Source organism: Meriones unguiculatus, assembly GCF_030254825.1.
Source record: "Meriones unguiculatus strain TT.TT164.6M chromosome 13 unlocalized genomic scaffold, Bangor_MerUng_6.1 Chr13_unordered_Scaffold_39, whole genome shotgun sequence".
NCBI classification, from domain to species: domain Eukaryota; kingdom Metazoa; phylum Chordata; class Mammalia; order Rodentia; family Muridae; genus Meriones; species Meriones unguiculatus.
In genome coordinates, this window is record NW_026843648.1 from 3,571,993 (window position 1) to 3,591,620 (window position 19,628).

At 36.8% G+C, this 19,628-nt stretch overlaps 1 protein-coding gene and 1 pseudogene across 1 annotated transcript in view; one reads left to right on the forward strand and one right to left on the reverse strand.

Annotated features, from left to right (window-relative positions):
• Window positions 1-8,859: 8,859 nt before the first annotated feature.
• On the reverse strand, window positions 8,860-9,292 carry LOC132651092 (single-stranded DNA-binding protein, mitochondrial-like; annotated as a pseudogene).
• A 2,054-nt stretch (window positions 9,293-11,346) lies between these two features.
• The window catches only part of LOC132651055 (zinc finger protein ZFP2-like), a gene marked incomplete at its 5' end in the record, with an annotated part of 52,726 nt that continues 44,444 nt past the window's right edge, over window positions 11,347-19,628 (forward strand). Inside the window, one exon of the mRNA XM_060376365.1 lies at window positions 11,347-11,857. Coding sequence (XP_060232348.1) covers window positions 11,347-11,857 — 511 coding nt within the window. The remainder of the gene's footprint in view (window positions 11,858-19,628) is intronic.

Here is a 19,628-nt window from a genome sequence, read left to right on the forward strand (position 1 = left end):
TTATCTCTCTTTCTACCTTTCAGACTTTGTTGATTTGGATAGTGTCTTTCTGCCATTTACTTAGTTTGACTAAGAGTTTGTCTATGTATTTGATTTTCTCAAAGAACTAGCTCTTGGCTTTGTTGATTCTTTGAATTATTCTCTTTGTTTCTAATTTATTGATTTCAGCCCTGAGTTTGGTTAGTCCTAGTAGTCTACTCCTGTTGAGTGTGTCTGCTTCTTTTTTCTAGGGCTTTCAAGTGTGCCATTCAGTTGCTTGTATGGGATGTCTCCAATAGCTTATGAAGGCCTTTAGTGTTATTAAAAGTCCTCTTAGGACTGCTTTCATTGCAGTTTGGGTATGAGGTACCTTTGTAGGAAGTTCTTTCTTTATTTCTTCCCTGACCTAGATTTCATTGAGTAGGGAGTTGTTCAGTTCCCACGTGTGTGTAGGCATTTTGTTATTTCTGTTATTGTTGAGGTCCAACTTTAGTCCATCATAGTCTGATAGGATACAAGATATTATTTCAATCTTATTGTATCTGTTGAGACCTGGTTTGTGACCTACTGTATGTTCAGTTTTGGAGAAAAGTCCATGAGGTGCTGAAAGAAGATAGATTCTTTTCTGTTTGGGTTAAAAAATTCTCTAGATATCTGTTAGGTTCATTTGATTCATGACATCCATTAGTGTCATTATCTCTCAGTTTAAGTCCTTTTCTATTGTTCTGTCCCTTGATGATAGTGACATATTGACCTCTCCCACTATTAATGTATGGTAATTGGTATGTTCTTTAAGCTTTATTAATGTTTCTTTTACAAATTTGGGCATCTTTGTATTTGGGGCATTGTTGCTCAGAACACATATGCCATCTTGGTGGAATTTTCCTTTCATGAGTATGAAGTATCCTTCCTCATTTCTTATTTATTTATTATTTAGGAGCAATAACTGATATCGGGCAATATTTTCAAGGTTTGAAAGTATGTGTAACAGCATAGTTTTTTTAAAAAAATCTTTCAACATTTTATTGTTTTCTTTTTTAATTTTTATTAATAATAGTTTATTCACTTTGTATCTCCCCTGTACCTCCCTCCTTCCTCCCCTCCCAATCCCACCCTCTATCTTTCCCACCTCTGTCCCTCCCCCAGTCCACTGATAAGGGAGGTCCTCCTCCCCTTCATTCTGATCCTAGTCTATCAGGTCTCATTAGGAGTGGCTGCATTGTCTTCTTCTGTGGCCTAGCAAAGCTGATCTCCCATCAAGGGGAGGTGATCAAAGAGAAGGGCAATGAGTTTCTGTCAGAGACAGTCCTTGTCCCATTACTATGAAGCCCACTTGGATACTGAACTGCCATACTGAACCTTTGTGCAGGCATTTCAGGCCATCTCCATGATCGGTCCTTGGCTGGAGTATCAGTTTCAAAAAAGACCCCTGTGTCCAGAATTTTTGGAACTGTTGCTGTCCTTGTGGAGCTAATTCTTTCATAAGATTCCCTGCACTCTGCCCAAAGTTTGGCTATGAGTCTGAGCATCTGCCTCGATACCCTGCAGGGTAGAGCCTTTCAAAGGCCCTCTGTGGTAGGCTCCTGTCCTGTTCCTTGTTTTCTCCCTCTTCTGATGACCATCCTTTTTGACTTTCTGCATGGGGTTTGAGCATCTTAGCCAGCATATTCCTTCCTGATTAACTTCCTTAGGTGTACAGATTTTAGTGTTTTAATCCTATATTTTATATCTAATGTCCATTTATGAGTGATTATATACCCTGTGAGTCTTTCTGCTTCTGGGATACCTCACTCAGGATGATCTTTTCCACTTACCACTATTTACGTGCAAATTTCATGTTTTCCTTGTTTTTCATTGCTGAGTAATATTCCATCATATAGATATACCACAATTTCTGTATCCATTCCTCAACCGAGGGCCAACTGTGCTGTTTCTGGCTTCCGCTATTACAAATAAAGCTATTACAAACTTAGTTGAGCAGATGTCCTTGTTGTATGCTTGAGCACCTTTTGGATATATGCTTAGGAGTGGTATAGCTGGATCTTGAGGAGGCGCTATTCCTAATTGTCTGAGAAAGTGTCAGGTTGATTTGTAAAGTGGTTGTATAAGTTTACATTCCCACCAGCAATGAAGGAGGGTTCCCCTTTCTCCAAATCCTATCCAGCATGAGTTGTCACTTGAGTTATTTTTCTCAGTCATTTTGATGGGTGTAAAGTGAAATCTCAGGGTGCTTTTGATTTGCATTTCCCTGATGACTAAGAATGCTGAACAATTCTTTAAGGGTTTCTCTGCCATTCTATATTCCTCTATTGAGAATTCTCTGTTTAGCTCTGTACCCCATTTTTTTAATTTGGGTTACTTGATTTGTTGGTGTTTAACTTCTTGAAATCTTTATAAATACTGGATATTAACCTTCTGTCAGATATAAGGTTGATGAAGATCCTTTCCCAATCTTCAGGCAGTCATTTTGCTGTGATAACAGTTTCCTTTGACTTATAGAAATTTTTCAGTTTCATGAGGTCCCATTTATTGATTGTTGTTCTTAGAGCCTGTGCTGTTGATGCAGGAAGTTGTCTCTTGTGCCAATGAGTTCAAGGCTCTTCCTCACTTTTTCTTCTAACAGGGTTAGTATGTCTGATTTTATACTGAGGTCTTTGATCCACCAGAACTTTAGTTTTGTGCAAAGTGATAAATATGGAACTATTTGCATTTTCCTACATGTAGACATCTAGTTAGACCTGCACCATTTGTTGAAGATGCTATCTTTTTTCCATTGTATGGTTTTGGCATCTTTGTCAAAAATAAAGTGTCCATAGTGTGTGGGTATATTTCTGGGACTTCTATCTGATTCCGTTGATCCACTAATTGGTTTCTATGCAAGTACCATGCAGTTTTTATTACTGTTGCTCTACAGAAAAGTGTAAGATTAGTGATGGAGATACCTCCAGAAGATCTTTTATTATGGAGGATTGTTTTAGCAATTCTGGGTTTCTTGTTATTCCATATGAAGTTGAGAATTTTTCTTTCAAGGTATGTAAAGAATTGTTTTGGTAATGTGATGGGAATTGCATTAAATCTGTAGATTGCTTTTGGTAAGAGGACCATTTTTACTATGTTAATCCTTCCAAGCCATGAGCACATGAGTACTTTCTATCTTCTGATATCTTTTTGTAATTCTTTCTTTAGAGACTTGAATTTTTTTCATACAAGTTTGTGCCTTCCTTGTTTTGGGTCCCACCAAGTTACTTATGTCCTTTGCAACTATTGTGAAGGGTGTTGTTTACCTAATTTCTTTCTCAGCCCTTTTGTCTTTTGTATACAGGAGGGCTACTTATTTTTTTTTACTTGATTTTGTATACAGCCACTTTGCTAAAAGTGTTTGTCAGCTTTAGGAGTTCCCAGGTAGAATTTTTGGGGTCACTCAGGTATACTGGGCAGCCTTGTCTTGTTTCTGATTTCGGTGGGATTGATTTAAATTTCTCTCCATTTAGGTTGATGTTGGCTATAGGTTTGCTGTATATTGCTTTTACTATATTTAGGTATGTGCCTTGTATCCCTGATATCTCCAATACTTTAAACATGAATGGATTCCGGATTTTGTCAAATGCATTTTCAGCTTCTAAGGAGATTATCATGTAGTTTTTTTTCTTTCAGTTTGTTAATATGGTGGATCACATTGATGGATTTCTGTATATTGAAGCACCCCTGCATGCCTGGAATGAAGCCTACATGGTCATAGTGAATGATATCTTCAATGTGATCTTGTATTCGGTTTGCAAAGTATTTTGTTGAGTATTTTTGCATCAATGTTCATATGGGAGATTGCCCTGAAACAGGCTTTCTTTGTTGGGTCTTTGTGAGGTTTAGGTACCAAGGTGACTGTGGCTTCAATGAATAAGTTTGGTAGTGTTCGTTATGTTTCTATTTTGTGGAATAGATTGAAGAGAACTGGAGTTAGCTCTTCTTTGATGGTCTGGTAGAATTCTGCACTGAAACCACCTGGCCCTGGGCTTTTCGTGAATCTGAGAATTTTGATGAATGTTTCTATTTCCTTAGGAGATATAGGACTATTTAGTTGATTTACCTGATCTTGATTCAGCTTCGGTAAGTAGAATTGATCAAGAAAATTGTCCATTTTATTTAGATTTTCAAATTTTGTGGCATATAGACTTTTGAAGTAAGTCCTAATTGTTTGGATTTCCTCAGTGTCTATTGTTTTCTCCCCCTTTACTTTTCTGATTTTGTTAATTTGGATAGTGTCTCTCTGCCTTTTAATTAGTTTGGCTAAGGGTTTGTCTATCTTCCTCATTTTCTCAAAGAACAAGCTCTTGGTTTCATTGATTCTTTTAATTGTTTTATTTGTTTCTAATTGATTGATTTCAGCCCTGAGTTTGATTATTTCCAGTCATCTATTCCTTTTTTTGTGTTTCTGCTTCTTTTTTTCCCCTGGGGCTTTTAGGTAAGCCATTAAGTTTCTTGAATGAGATGTTTCAAATTTCTTCTTGAAGGCACTCAGTGCTATGGACTTTCCTTTTAGCACTGCTTTCATCATGTCCCATAAGTTTGGGTATCTGGTGTCTTCATTTGCATTGAATTCTAGGAAGACTTTAATTTCTTTCTTTATTTCTTCCCTGACCCATGTGTCATTTAGTAGTGAGTTGTTCAGTTTCCATGTTTGTGTAGGCTTTTTTATGTTTCTTTTGTTGTTGAGGTCCAGCTTTATTCCATGGTGATCAAATAGGATACAAGGGATTATTTCAATCTTCTTGTATCTGTTGAGGATTGCTTTGTAATCAACTATATGGTCTATTTTGGAGAAGGTTCCATGAGGTGCTGAGAAGAAGGTAAATTCTTTTGTGTTTGAGTGTAAGGTTCTGTAGATGTCTGTCAGGTCCATTTGATTCATGACCCCTGGATTTCTTGGATGGTCTGTGTTAGAGATATTGTTTCTTTTTTTCTCCGTTTTGTCAACCTGTTCTTTGTTGAGAGTGGGGTGTTGAAGTCTCCCACTATTAATGTATGGTGATCTATGTGTGGTTTAAGTTTTATTAATGTTTCTTTTATAAACATGGGTGCCTTTGTATTTGGGGCATGGATGTTCAGGATTGTGATATCTTCCTGGTGGAATTTTTCTCTTGATATGTATGAAGTGTCCTTCCCCATCTCTTTTTTTATTAATTTTGATTGAAAGTCTATTTTATCAGATATTAGAATGGCTACTCCTGCTTGATTCTTGGTTCCATTTTCTTGGAAAAATGTCTTCCAGAACTTTACCCTCAGGTAAACTTAGGTGTGTTTCTTATATGCAGCAGATTGTTGGGTCTTATTTAGGCATCCATTCTGTTAGTCTGCATCTTTTTTATTGGAGAATTGGGTCCACTGAGAGAGATTAATGACCAGTGGCTGTTAGATCCTTTGGTTTTGATATTGACTGTGATAATAAGTTTGTGTGCTTGGCTACTTTTTGTTTTGCTGTAGTGAGATTAATTATTTCCTGTGTTTTCTTGAAAGTAGTTGGTTTCTTGGGTTGTATTTTTCCATCTAGTGTCTTCTGTAACACTGGATTTGTGTGTAGGTACTGTTGAAATTTGCTTTTGTCGTTGAAAATCTTGTTTTTTCAATCTATGAATACTGAGAGTCTATGAGGGTATAGTAGCCTGGGCTAAAATCTATGTTCTCTTAGGGTCTGGATGATATCTGTCCAGGCCCTTTTAGCTTTCATAGTCTCTGTTGAGAAGTCAGGTGTGATTCTGATGGGTTTGCCATTATATGTTACTTGGCCTTTTTCCCTTGCAGCTTTTAGTATTTTTCTTTGTTCTGTATACTTACTGTTTTTATTATTATGTGGTGGGAGGATTTTCTTTTCTGGTCTATTTTATTGGGTGTTCTGTAGGCCTCTTGTGTTCTTATAGACCTCTCCCTTAAGTTGGGGATTTTTTCTTTTATGATTTTGCTGAAAATATTTTCTGGGCCTTGTAGGAGGGAATCTTTTTCCTCTATTCCTATTATTCTTAGGTTTTGTCTTTTCATGTTTTCTTGGATTTCTTGGATGGTCTGTGTCAAGAATAGTTTAGATTTAACATTTTTTGATGGATACATCGATTCCTTCTATTGTGTCTTTCACAGTTGAGATTCTTTCTTCCATCTTATAGTTATAACCATCTCAATAGGTTGTCCTTACCTCTGTAGTTCCTGTTTTCTTCCCTAAATTCTTTCTCTCCAGAATATCCTTCATTTGTGTTTTCTTTCATTTTTCCAATTCTATCTTCAGATCTTGAGCTGTTTTGTTGAATTACTTCACCTGTCTGACTGTATTTTCCTTCAATTCCTTCAGCTGTTTCTTTGAACAATCCTCTGTTTCTTTAATTTCTTTCAGTGATTTAAGTATTTCTTCTGTAAAGGCCACAAATTGTTTGGCTGGAACTTCCTGTATTTCTTTATGGATGGCCATAATCTGTGTGTCTTTATCTTGTTCCATTTCTTTGCAGATCTTGATAAACTGACTATCTTCCTCTAGTTCTTTACATAGTTTGTTTCCTCTATTATTCTCTTCTTAAGCATAGATGTAAGTTTATCTTCTTGAATTTCACTTACGCTAGTGTTTCCAGGGCTACTTGCCCCAGGATAACTGGTTTCTGGAGATGCCATTTTGCTGTGTCTTTTGTTCGTTGAAATTTTACACTCTACCCATTTGGGTATCTTAGGTGTTGAGTGTTAGTTTCTGGTGCTTCCTGGAATCTTGTGGTGTGGATAATCCCCTTGGCAGGAAGGTAATTTTTCCCAAAGGAGGCCTCCTCAGCTTTTGGGGTACAGTCACTGAATGGCAGGTTTTTCAGGAATTGCCACAGACGTACAGACCTGAGTGGTAATTGTGGTCTGTATTAGTCAAGGGGGCTCTCCTCTCACCCAGAGAAGTTCTGGAGACAGCTGCCCTGCTTCTAGGTTTCTTGCTATAAATTTAGTGACTGTAAATTTAGCCTGGGTACCCCATGGTTTGGTCAGTTTACTTAGGGATAACTGGTTGCCCCTTGGAGCAGTATCTGGGGGTTGATCTCAGGGAACCTAGGCTTCTATAGGTCTAAGTTTGGACCTTTGTATCCCAGTACCCAAGAGGTGAGCGCCACTCTCATGTGTGCAGCAGGAGGCTTGAGTCTGGAGCCTGTGGATAACCAGAAACTTTTCTGGAGCTAGGTGTCCTTTGGGTTTTCTCCCAACAGGAAGACCCAGTCTGTATTTTCGGGGGGGTTGGGCGTGTAGAGTGCATAGGCACTCGCTTGTGAGTTGTTGCTCCAAGCTGGTTACTGGACAGGAACCTGAGAACTTTTCCCAAGAACATTCCCATATGTGGTGGTGGTAGTGGGGGAGGAGTCAGCTGAGTGCTCTAAGCTGGGATCTGCTGTTTCCCTCCCTGTGGGTTTTCTCCCAACAAGGAAACCCAGCCTCTAGTGCCCTGGGGCACACAGTTCTGTCTGTGATGAAGAGTCGGGTGCAAGGGGCTGGTGGCTGGAACCTCACTCAGGGCTGGCTACTGTGCACCCACAGGTCTGCAGGACCTTTTCCATGGATAGACTGGGTGACATTCAGTCAGTCCCACTTGCTTCCTTCCCTGTGGGTGTTCTTGAAACTGGGACTCTCAGTCTCTGGTGCCCTGGGGTGCACAGTTCAGCCTGGGAAAGTGATCAGGACATGCTTCTTGGGTCTATTTGCTTGAAAACCTTACTCCTGCCACAACAGCCCAGATAAATTTCCAGGGATTAGTTGTGTACTCTAAGGTTGAACCCAATTGTTTTTCTCATCATTGGGTTTTTATCACCTGGTAAACACAGTCAATGGTGTTTGGGGGCAAACAGTTTCAAATATTTGTCACTGTGCAGTCTCTGCTACCCCACTGATCAGTCACAATATGCAATCAGCCCTGCCATCTGGGATCTTTTTAATTTTTACTGAATATAAGCATTTTGATTCTATGTATGAATATGAACCTCTTGTGTGCCTGATCATCACAGTAGTCCAAAGATGCGTTCAGAACTCATGAACTTATAGCACTTGATAATAGTGGGTCCCAGTTAAACACTGAGATTTCAGACCAATTATTTGCAAGAGCAGCAAGAGCTCCTCACTGCTGAGCCATCTCTCCTGCCTTATGTTGCTTACTTATGATTATGATTTACATTGCTAATATATTCACCTTTCTGTTTTTAGCTGTTTAAACATGCATTCCCTTTTAGTAAGATCTTATTAAAATTACAGTTTAAGCTAGGAAGTGCAGAATTCTAGAAAATGAATGCACAACTGGAGTGAATGTATAATTCCTTGTAGAAGCTTCAGTAAAGACCTCTGAGTTCTTTCAATCTTTTGTGTTTGTTTGATTGACTTTTAGGGGAGGCTGTGTCTTACTATATAAGTCTGTCCGTAATAGAACTCTTTGCATAGATCATGCTGGCATCCAATTCAATAAGGTACACCTGCCTCTGCCTCCTGAGTGATAGAATTAAAAGTATAACGGAATACACCCAGCTTGTCCATCATTTTTTGTAGTTAGTAACTATTCATAAATTTCTCTGATGTGTACTTAGTACTGTTCATCTGTTAATTTCTCTCTGTGTGTCTCTGTCTCTCTCATTCTATTTGGCTCTCTTCTCTCTGTTTGTCTTTGTCCACATTAATTGACATGACTATTCCAAAGCTATATCCTATTCAAAAAGTTCAGATATGACACGGTCAACCTTCATTATTCAGTTTTCTTCTAAAATGACTTAGTGATAACATTAGCACTTATGTTTTAATAGAAAAGTTTTAATCTTTATTTTTAAAGTATAGACTATACATGATTTAGAAAGGAGAATATAGAAAACAATGATCAAAGAATAATCATGTGTTCTATGCCTTTTCTTTTGTCTGGGAACTCAGAAATATGATGTTATCAGCTATGATTATTGTTGCTTGCCACTCACATTATTTTTATCCATCTGTTCACTGTAGTACAATTTCCCTTCCACAAATATATGAGCCCCCATTTTCATATACTGGTATGCCACATCTCTGATCCCTGGTCAAAACATGATATCCAGTGCCATGTTGTCTTTTGACTGACACCACCCATCTGTTCACTGTCACCTGATAGCCACATATCATTTGTTGCTAGATAAAATATCATGCCTGTGTTTTTTCCTTCCACCTGTCTCATGAAAGTGTCCTGACCTACCCACCCAAGTAACTGAAGATGATTCATAGATCACTCAAGAACCCAACTAATGGCTACTTCATATTCATGTCTTATAAACCAATACAAAACCTTTAACACAGGTTTTCAAAGCAAGCCTTTTTTTTCCTTTACAATCTAACCTTTAGGCTTTTTCTTCTCCCATCCTTCACCTGATGCACAGCACCCAACTGTCTAACACTAGCACTTCTGTGTCAGAAAATAAATGGAAGAAGCATTAGAATTATATGATTATATTGCCAATGAAATATAAATTTATATTGTTGCCAGTCTTTCTTTTTTACAAATGTATGGTATATTTTAGAATTCAGTGACCTTTAATGATGTCCATGTGAAATTCAGCCAAGAAGAGTGGGCCTTGCTGGAACCTTCCCAGAAGCAACTCTACAAAGTTGTGATGCTAGAGACCTGTGAAAACCTCACTGCTATAGGTAAGACTGCAATTTTTCTTTCACTTTTAAAATAAGGAGACAACTCTTACTTTGTTATTGATCCTCTTCTTTAATTCCAATTGAGAATGAGGAGGAATGAGGTAAATAAAACAGGCATGGTTCTAAGGGTCACAGAAGATAGTGATTTAAGTTTTGCCTTAATAATAACATGATATTTCCAATAATATATATTTTCTGGTACTATATTTTAGGCTACAATTGGGATGACCATAATATTGAAGAACATTTTCAAAGTTCTACAAGTAATAAAAGGTAACTTTATGTGCATGTTGATACAGATATAAATCTTAAATTTTAATGTGTCCTGGAAGTTTGGTGTTTTTTTTGTTTGTTTGTTTGTTTATTGGCTGCTTTTTATTTTCTGTTTTTGAAATAGAATTTTTTTCTGGGTATCTGTGACTTTCTTAGACTTGCTTGTTCGACCAGCCTGACCTCGAAATCACACATATCTGCCTGTTCCTGCCTCCACGAATGCATGGATTAAAGGCACGTAGCAGCACACCTGGCTGTGTCCTGTAGGTTTTAAAGAAAAGCAACAGTGTAAAAACAGCACTGCTTTAAGTATACTGATAATCATTATGATCTCACAATTCCATTTACCTCAATGTCAGGTATCTGATTTGTGTTTGCAAGGCATTCCTTAAGATAGAAGAAAATAAAATAATGTTGTAACAGAAAATACCATTTAAATCATATAGACATTACAGCTACTGAGTTGAAATGCCAATCTGTTTAGTCTCATTTTATCTACTCAGATATTGTAAGAGGTATACATATTGAATAGGTGATCAGTATGTGTCCAAAACTTTCGAATAACAACCACTGTTACTCATATTCATGCAGTCATATTGTAAAGTTTAGTGAAAGGAGCAGCTTATGAGAGTCAAGAATATTGTTGTGGAGAAACCTTAATCCCTATATGACATGTCTATGATGAACAAAAAACAAACTGTGTTAATTCAGTGAGGGAATCCTTTATTATTCTTGTAATTTAAATAGGTATATCATATGTCACAATGTTTGGAAGGCACATGAGCAGAGGAATATTGAAAGAAGCAGTGTACCTGTCTTTCTCCAAGAACAATTAATATTGTAGTAATCCCCACTTTGAGTAGATTTTCTGAATGCGATAAACGGTTACTATTAATTGGTTTTGCAACTTCACTGAGAATTCATCAGCAACTAATACTGCTGAAAATACCTATGAATACTAAGAATTTGGAACTTCTTCTGCTTCTCGTGGCTCACTTTGCAAAGGAAGTGTCATTCATACAGTAAAAAACAATGCAAATGGGATTGCTGTGGTAAAGGTCTGTATTCTAACAATAATATATATATGTATGTATATATAAAACTCTTATAGAAAAATGAAGCTATAAAAGTGAACCACGTAACAAATGCTCTTACCATCACAGAGATCTTCAAAAATACCCATAATGAAGGGAAAAACCATTAATGTAAATAACATGATAAAACTTTAAAATTTGATTCTCCTTTACGATTAGATCAAATTATGAAATTAATTAATACAGATAAATATATTTATTAGTGTAAAGCACTGATTGTGGTAAATCTTTCACATGTGGTAATTATCTGTGCAGGCATGCAAGCAGTCGTACTGGAGAGAAACCTTCTAAATGCACTGTATGTGGTAAAGTCTTCTCCTATACCACTGATCTCATAAGGCATAAAAGAGCACACACTGGAGAGAAGCCTTTCAAATGTAATCAATGTGGTAAAGTGTTTGCACAAAAGAGTCATCTCATAAGCCATAGAAGAACACATACTGGAGAGAAACCTTATGAATGTAACCAGTGTGGTAAAGCCTTTGCAAAAAACAGTACTCTCTTAAACCATAAAAGAACACACACTGGAGAGAAACCTTATGAATGTAACCAGTGTGGTAAAGCCTTTGCACAAATCAGTACTCTCTTAAGCCATAAAAGAACACACACTGGAGAGAAACCTTATGAATGTAACCAGTGCAGTAAAGCCTTTGCACAAAAAAGTCATCTCATAAGCCATAAAAGAACACACACTGGAGAGAAACCTTATGAATGTAACCAGTGTGGTAAAGCCTTTGCAGAAAACAGTACTCTCTTAAGACATAAAAGAACACACACTGGAGAGAAACCTTATGAATGTAACCAGTGCAGTAAAGCCTTTCCACAAAAAAGTCATCTCATAAGCCATAAAAGAACACATATTATAAAGCAACCTTATGAATATACCCAGTATGATAAAGCCTTTGAACAGCAGAGTGGTATCCACAAACAAGAAAAGACACACAGTGGAGAGAACCCTGGTGAGGGTAATTAGTGTGATAAAGCCTTTGCATGTAATATTCATCTTTTAAGACAACAACGCATTGTGGAGGGAAACCATATGAATATAACTATGTGGCAAAGCCTTTGAACATAACTTCTCCTAATAAATAAAAGAACACATACTGGAAAGAAGCTGTCTGACTGCAATCAATGTGAATAAACTTTTGCACTTCATAATCAATTTCAAACTCATGAAAGAAATCCTAATGGACAAAAAGCCTATGAGTGCTTTTAACAAGGCGAAACTATTCCACATTTGTATAATTTTCATCTTCATGAAAGGATTCATACTGGCGAGAACTTATGAATGTGTTAAAATGGTGAGGCCTTGCACAAATCTAGAGTCATCATCATCATCAAAATTACCTTACTGGAGAGGAATTCTGTGACTATAAGCAATGTAGAAAGACCTTTGTGTTCTTTGGTCCAATGAGATCCAACAGAACTGAAAAACTAGCTCAATGGAAATGACCTCCCATTTCTGGAGGGGAAAGGGAATAAGGGCAATAGGAAAGGAGGGTAGTTCTGGGGGAGAAAATGGAGGGGGACTATGATTGGAATTGAAAGTAAATAAACTTATTTTTAAAAAGAATACAATGAATGGTAAATATCAATTAAATGCAACAGTATTATATAATAAGGTGTTTATGGAAGACTTATTGATAATCCTGATTCTCAACATTTACTGTTTTCAATTGCCTCACTTTACACAAAAAACTTTTAGTTCAGTGGATGAATATGTAGGGAATGTTGAACTAACACCAGCCAGGAAGTTTTCTGAGAGTAACTCAACAGTGGTATCCTGTAGAAGTTTCTTTGTGTACACATACCTATTGTTCCAGGGGTTCTATTGAAAATCATCACAACCCACACTGAATTTTGAGATATGAGGGAGGAGGCTTTCTTTTTCATGTATGACTCTGCTTCTGGCCTAGATGGGTAACCATGTCAATGGTGCGTTTTCTCTGCCTGACTTCATCTGGAGAGTATCTTTAGACATGGAAACCACCAATCAAATTTGATAGATGGCCTTTGACACAGATCCCTGATAACTCTCCCCTCCCTTCAAATATAGGATAATTTGGTTCTGTGTTCTTGTTCTTCTTATTCATATAATAGGAATGTGCTGTTTAATGCAAATCTAGCATTCTTGAATTTCCTAGTATTAAACAATTATCTACACCTATGCTTGGAGCATCCCAGGTACTCCCCAAGGAATATAAGCCACTGTGTTCTGCTTTCTGGAATAAAAGTTGAACTTACTTTCTGAGGTGGCTCCCAGAGTGGCTAACCACTATTATACTCGTGAGCTTTCCAAGCTTTATACTACTCATCTTCTGCCCCTCATGCCTTCCTGGGCTGGTGGGAAACAGCCCTCCAGGAAGCAAGCATCACATTCTCTGAAATGCCTGTGATAAAATATTTCAGACTGCATAGCATTTCAAATTTCACATGTTTCTGGATTTGAGATGGTCAATCAAACAGTATCTTGGGATGGGACTCATTAAAATGAGTTATACTTAGTGTTTAGTTCAAGGTAAGGTTGCAGGCAAGCTTCATGGTATGAAATCTTCTAAGGTGAGTACAGTGGCCCATGGAAAATAAATACAAGCAGAAATTTTATTTTTCTGTTTTTAATAGCTGAGTACTGTTCTGATAATGTAAGGGTGAATGGCAGGGGAGAGGAACTCTCCTTTTGAGTAGTCTACGGGAAGGGGATGGGGGAAGGTGGAGGGAGGGACCAGTAGGAGTTGAGGGAGTGACCTTCAATCAGCATATATAATGAATAAATTGTGAATAAATTGTGAAAAATAAAAACAATTAATAAACTAACATATAGTAAGAAAAACAAAGCAGAACAGCAAAAATTTGAGTCTAGTTTGGTTAACTGCCCTCCCTCAAAGAAAAGAAAGAAGATATATAGAAAGAAAAGAAAAACAGAATCTTTGTCTTTGTCACCTTTCTTCCCTGTGAACTCAGTTGAAGATCATTATGCAATGGAGACCATGATTCTCTCTCTGAAGTTTATGTTACCATAGAAGTAGGATTCAAACCTGAAACTAATGGCAGAGTTTCCTAGTTAACATATCAAATCAAACCTACCTGCCATTTTCTCTCAGAAATCCTTCAGTCCTTCCATGTTATCTGTCCGTCCAGGCTAGTACAGCCCATGCAATACCCTGAATTCTCCTTCCCACGGCCTGAGATAACCTTACCCCCCCTCACCCACATATAGGCAAACTATTTTGGCTACCTGGTTCTGTCAAGCGCCATGCAGGAGCAACAGCAGAACAGCTGTAGAACTCATGGAATGTGGCTCCCTTGTTAGCATAATCATGATGAGTTTGTCTTGGAGAAGCATAATCCCAAGAACTGATTTTCCTGATGACTTTGTGTTCTTATGTAGCATATCTCTGCTTGTTGCCCTTGCGATGCCCATATTCCTTATAACATGAGTTGTATGAAAACTCTAAGAAAGCTTCTATCTCATCACTGGGCAATATCACTGGCATTTAAAATTAACAATGCTTGATCTCTTTTCACATGTTTACTGGAGCAGTTTAATGAATTAACCACTGCCCTTGAAAGGAGCCATAGATGTAGATTGTTAGCAATAGCCATTACACTTAGAAAGAATTTGGAAAAATAGATTGTTTAACAAATTCAGGGAGGATGTTTTTGCTAATGTAAAAAATCTTGGAGAACAATTTAAAGTTAAGAAAAGTACACTCTTAATAGAAATGCAGGGACGCTTTAAGGTTGATGAGCAGAAAAAATAGCCCAAGGCAGCATTGGCTGTCTGGGCACCCTCAAACTGGGTCTAAAACTGAGACAGCAGTTGTTTCCCCTATATTTGTTTTTCCTCTCAGCTTCTTGATATGATTTCATAAAAATGATTAATGAGTAGATGCACACCCCTTCAAGATTTAAAGTACAGGTGCCAGTACCATGCCATTTTTTATTACTGTTGTGCTATATTACTACTTGAGATCTCACATGAAGATACCTCCAGAAAAGCTTTTATTGTACAGGCATTTTTTTTTAAAATCAATTCTGGGTTTTTTGTTTTTCTGTATGAAACTGAGTCTTGTTCTTTCAAGGTCTGTAATGAGTTGTGCTTGTATTTTGATTGGAATTGCATTGACTCTTTAGATTTCTTTTGGCAGAGTGGCCATTTTTACTATGTTAATCATACCAATTCTGGAGAATGGGAGATCTTCTGATATCTTCCTTGAAGTTCTTTTTTTTTTTTTTCATACAATTCATTCACTTGCTTGATTAGAGTCACACCAAGATACTTTATGTTCTTTGTGGCTTTTGCGAAGGGGTTTTGTTTCTCTAACTTCCTTCCAAGCCCATTTGTCTCCTGTATGCAGGAGTGCTTCACTTTTTTATAAATTTAATTTTGTATCCAGTCATTTTGATGAAGTTGTTTATCAGCTGTAGGAATTCCCTGGTTGAATTTTTAGTGTTATTCATGGATACTATCACATCATTTGCAACACAAGCTGGACTGGATGTGGAGAAAAGTGAACCCTCCTTCATTGCTGGTGGGAATATAAACTTCTACAACCACTTTGGAAATCAATCTGGTGTTTTTTTTTTTTCAGAAAATTATGAATAGTGCTACTAGAATATTCAGTTATACCAACCCTGGGCACATATTCAGAAGATTGTCAACCATACAACAAGGACATTTGCTCAACTATGCTCATAACAGATTTATTGACAGTATCTAGAATCTGGAAACAATTTAGATGTCCCCAAACCGAGGAATGGACACAGAAATTGTGGCACATTTATACAATGCAATACTATTCAGCAATTAAAAACAAGGAAATCAGCAGGCAAGTGGATGCAACTAGAAATGATCACTCTGAGTGAGGTATCCAGAAGCAGAAAGGCAGTCATGGTATATACTAACTTATATGTGGATATTAGTCATATAATATAGGGTTTAAAAATACTAAAATCTAGAGTCCTAAAAGATCTAAACAACAGGAAGAACCCTAAGGAAGATGCTTAATCCTCATTCAGAAAGGCTAATGGGATAGACATCGGTAATGGGAGAAGATAGGGAACAGGGCAGGAAACTACCACAGAGGGCCTCTGAAAGAATCTACATAGCAGGGTATTGAAGCAGATGATTAGACACATAGCCAAATTTTGGGCAGAAAGCATGGATTAATATGGAAGACTCAGGAGGTAGAAAGACCTGGATGTGAGAGGCCCTCCACAAGGAGGCCAATTGAGCCAAAAAATATGGGCCCAGGGGGTCCTGTTCCAACCAAGGACCACACATGAAGAACACCTAGAACCCCTGCTCAGATGTAGCTCATAAGTATCTCAGTTTCCATGTGAGTTCCCTATTAAGGGTAACAGGAGCTGTCTCTGACATGAATTCAGTGGAAGGCTCCTTGATCACCTACTCCTGGAAGGTGCAGCCTTGCCAGGCTGCAGAGGAAGAAGGTACAGTCATTCTTCGTAAGACTTGATAAGTCCCCTATCAGTGGACTAGGAGAGGGGCATAGAGGTAGAATAGGGAGGTAGGTTGTAACTGGTGGAAGATGAGGGATGTGCTTACAGCCAGAAAATAAAGTGGATAAATTATAATAACAAAAAAGAAAAAAATGAGGTTTTTTTTTTTCCTGAAATGGCTGGACTCAGGCAACTGTCTCTTAAAAACAACTAGAAAGAATAGTATTTCATCTCTTCACATTTTCCTTTTTCCTGTGATACTATATATAATAAAGACCCTTGATAAAATTCAGTGGTTTGTCATATATTCCTAGTATTATAATATTGTAAAATATTGTACAAATCAAATTTTGGTATGTTAAGTGTGTAAAAGTAGTTTATGAAAAAAGTCGCTTGAATTTTCAAAAGAGCAAAGAATGATTTCTCAAAACTCATGAGGGTGAAAATGAAAGGAAAATTGATGGAAGAATAAATAATATATAAATAAGTTAATATATCTTACACAGTAATTATAACATTTTGGTTATTGAGATTTAAAGATAGACACAGAATATTTCTCAAGTAAACAATGTAAGCTATTATTAATAGCTCTTATGCATGCACCCTGTAGTATTTCTTTATATTATTCCTTTTGTCACTGAAATGTGTTCTTTGACAAGTCATGCCACTACATCCTGATGTTCAGGCTCTAATACTGATTATTCAGTTCTTATTTCAGGGTACTGACTGCTTATAGCCCAATTAGGAGTGAAGTCAGACAATGTTTGATTTCTGTGTCTAGCTAAGGTCACAATTTTTGCTGATACATTTTTAATTCATTCATAATTTCAAAGTAAAATGATTGACTTTCTTGAAATGTTAAATGTTCTGTCTCTCACACATGCACACCCCCCCACATATACATAATGCATGATACATGTAATAGGAATTATTGGCAACACAAGACTTGAAATTGAAAGAGCCAAAAGAGGGCTGTATGGGAGATTTTGTACGGGGAGAACAGAGAAAAGAGAAAAAAAATGTGATTATATTAAAATCTCGAAAAACAAATGCACATGTTTTCCATGAATGAAAAAATTGAATAATATAATATTTTGCACTAATGTGATTCAGCACAATCAAGTCTATTCTATCTTAGCACACAGTCAGCTATATTTCAGTAAACATGAGTATAGATGTGTGCTGAACCTGCACAAGTCATTTGTTGGTTTCATATGGATAATGGTGGAACTCCTCATTCAGAGTGTACAGTATATATTCTCTTTAAATTGACTCAAGAATTTTAGGTATTTTTTGTGTGTGAACTGGATAATATAAAGATCCCCTAAACTTTCTAGGTCCACTTTCTTCCACTGTCTCCTTCCATCCTTTTACACCGAGATGCTATCTAACCTGTGTAAAGAGTGTTCAGTAGATGCAGCAGAAGAATGGATATTTTTTGTCTAGTCCATTCTGTTAGTTCATGTCTTTCTATTGGAGAACTGAACATCCAAGTTGAGAGTTTTCAATGAACAATGTTTATTATTTCCCTTTATTTCGTAGTTATGGTGTGGGGGGTTGCCTCTTTTTATTTGATGCTTGGGATTATTCACTTTTTGTCTTTTATTGGGTGTGCTTAACATTTTTAGATAGGAGTTTTGCTTCTATTGGCTTCTGTAGTGAAGGAGTTTTACAGAGATATTGCTCATATTTGGTTTAATTGTGCAATATATTTTTATTCACCATTTATTATTGAAAGTTCACTGGATATAGTAATAAGAATCCCTTAAAGATTATATACAATCTGTCTCAGCCATTCTAGGTTTAGAATTTTTCTTAAGAGATCAGGAGTTACTCTAATGAGCCTGAATTTATATGCAACTTAGTCTTTTCAACTTGCAACTTTTAATATACCTTCTTTGTTTAATATAATTTTCTTTACATTTAGGTTTTGATTTTATATGCTGAGCACAATTTCTTTTCTGGTAGGCTTTGTTGTTTTCTATACTTTTTGTAGGCTACGCCTTCTTCATTAGGTTAAGGATATATTATATTATTTTGCTGAAAATATTTCTGGGATTTTGATGTGAGTTTTGTCTTCTTCCTCTATTTCTGTTATTCATAAATTATTTTTTTGCACTTTTTAGATATTCTGGATCTTTTGTGCATGGCTATTTAACATTTCTTGTGATGCAAATATCCAGTTGTTGTTGTTTCTTTGTTCTTGTTGTTCATAATCATCTTCATCTTCATCTCTTCGTCCTCCTCCTGCTTCTCTTCTTGCTCCTCTTCCTCCTTTTTTTCTTTTCAAAATAGTCACTTTACTCATATACTCACCCTGATTAAAGTTTTTCCTTCCTCTAATCCTGGCAACTCTTTCCCATCTCCCCTTCTATCCTGTTTAAATTCACCCTCATATAAAACAAGGAGGGCTATAATGTATAATAAGAAAGTAAAATAAAGAAAAGACAAAAACAATCACATCTTATTAGAAAAAACAAACAAAAGAAAAAGAGCTCAAGGGGGGAAAAGATGTAGACTTGTTCACACATGCAGAAACCTCATAAAATACTAAACACAAAACAATAGTATACAAAGAGGGTCCATGTAGCTTTAAAACTAGTAAAAACACTTCAGCAAACTAAAATGAGAACTGTGATAAAATTTTTAAAATGCATGCCAAAATTACAGGACATGAAAATCCAAACGTGCCAGTGAGTGAAAATTTTGGCCATCTACCTTTTGGAATGTATGCTTAAAAGTACAATTAAGAATAGTTCCTTGGATAAAATGAGTGTACCTTGGAGACAACTACATTTTCATTTGCAAGCACTTATCAATTAGAGATAGGGCTAGGGACAACATTAAATGCCTTGTGCATGATGCATCAGTCTCTCACAGCTTATATATTCTTCAGTTCTCTTAATTTATAATGCTTTCTTCTTTGATATCCTCTATCCTTCCTGGCTCTTATACTCTTCTGACTGAATTACTCAAGAACCTGGAGGGCATATTCTGAGGTCTCTCACTGACTGTCTATTTTCTCTATGGGTCTCTGAATTTGTTTCCATCAGCTGCAGGAGGAAGCTTCTTTCATGATGGACGAACAAGATACTGTTCTGAGTATAGCAGAATGGTGGCAAGGGCCACTTTTATTACTTTTAGTAGTATGTAGTATTTGCTTTTTCC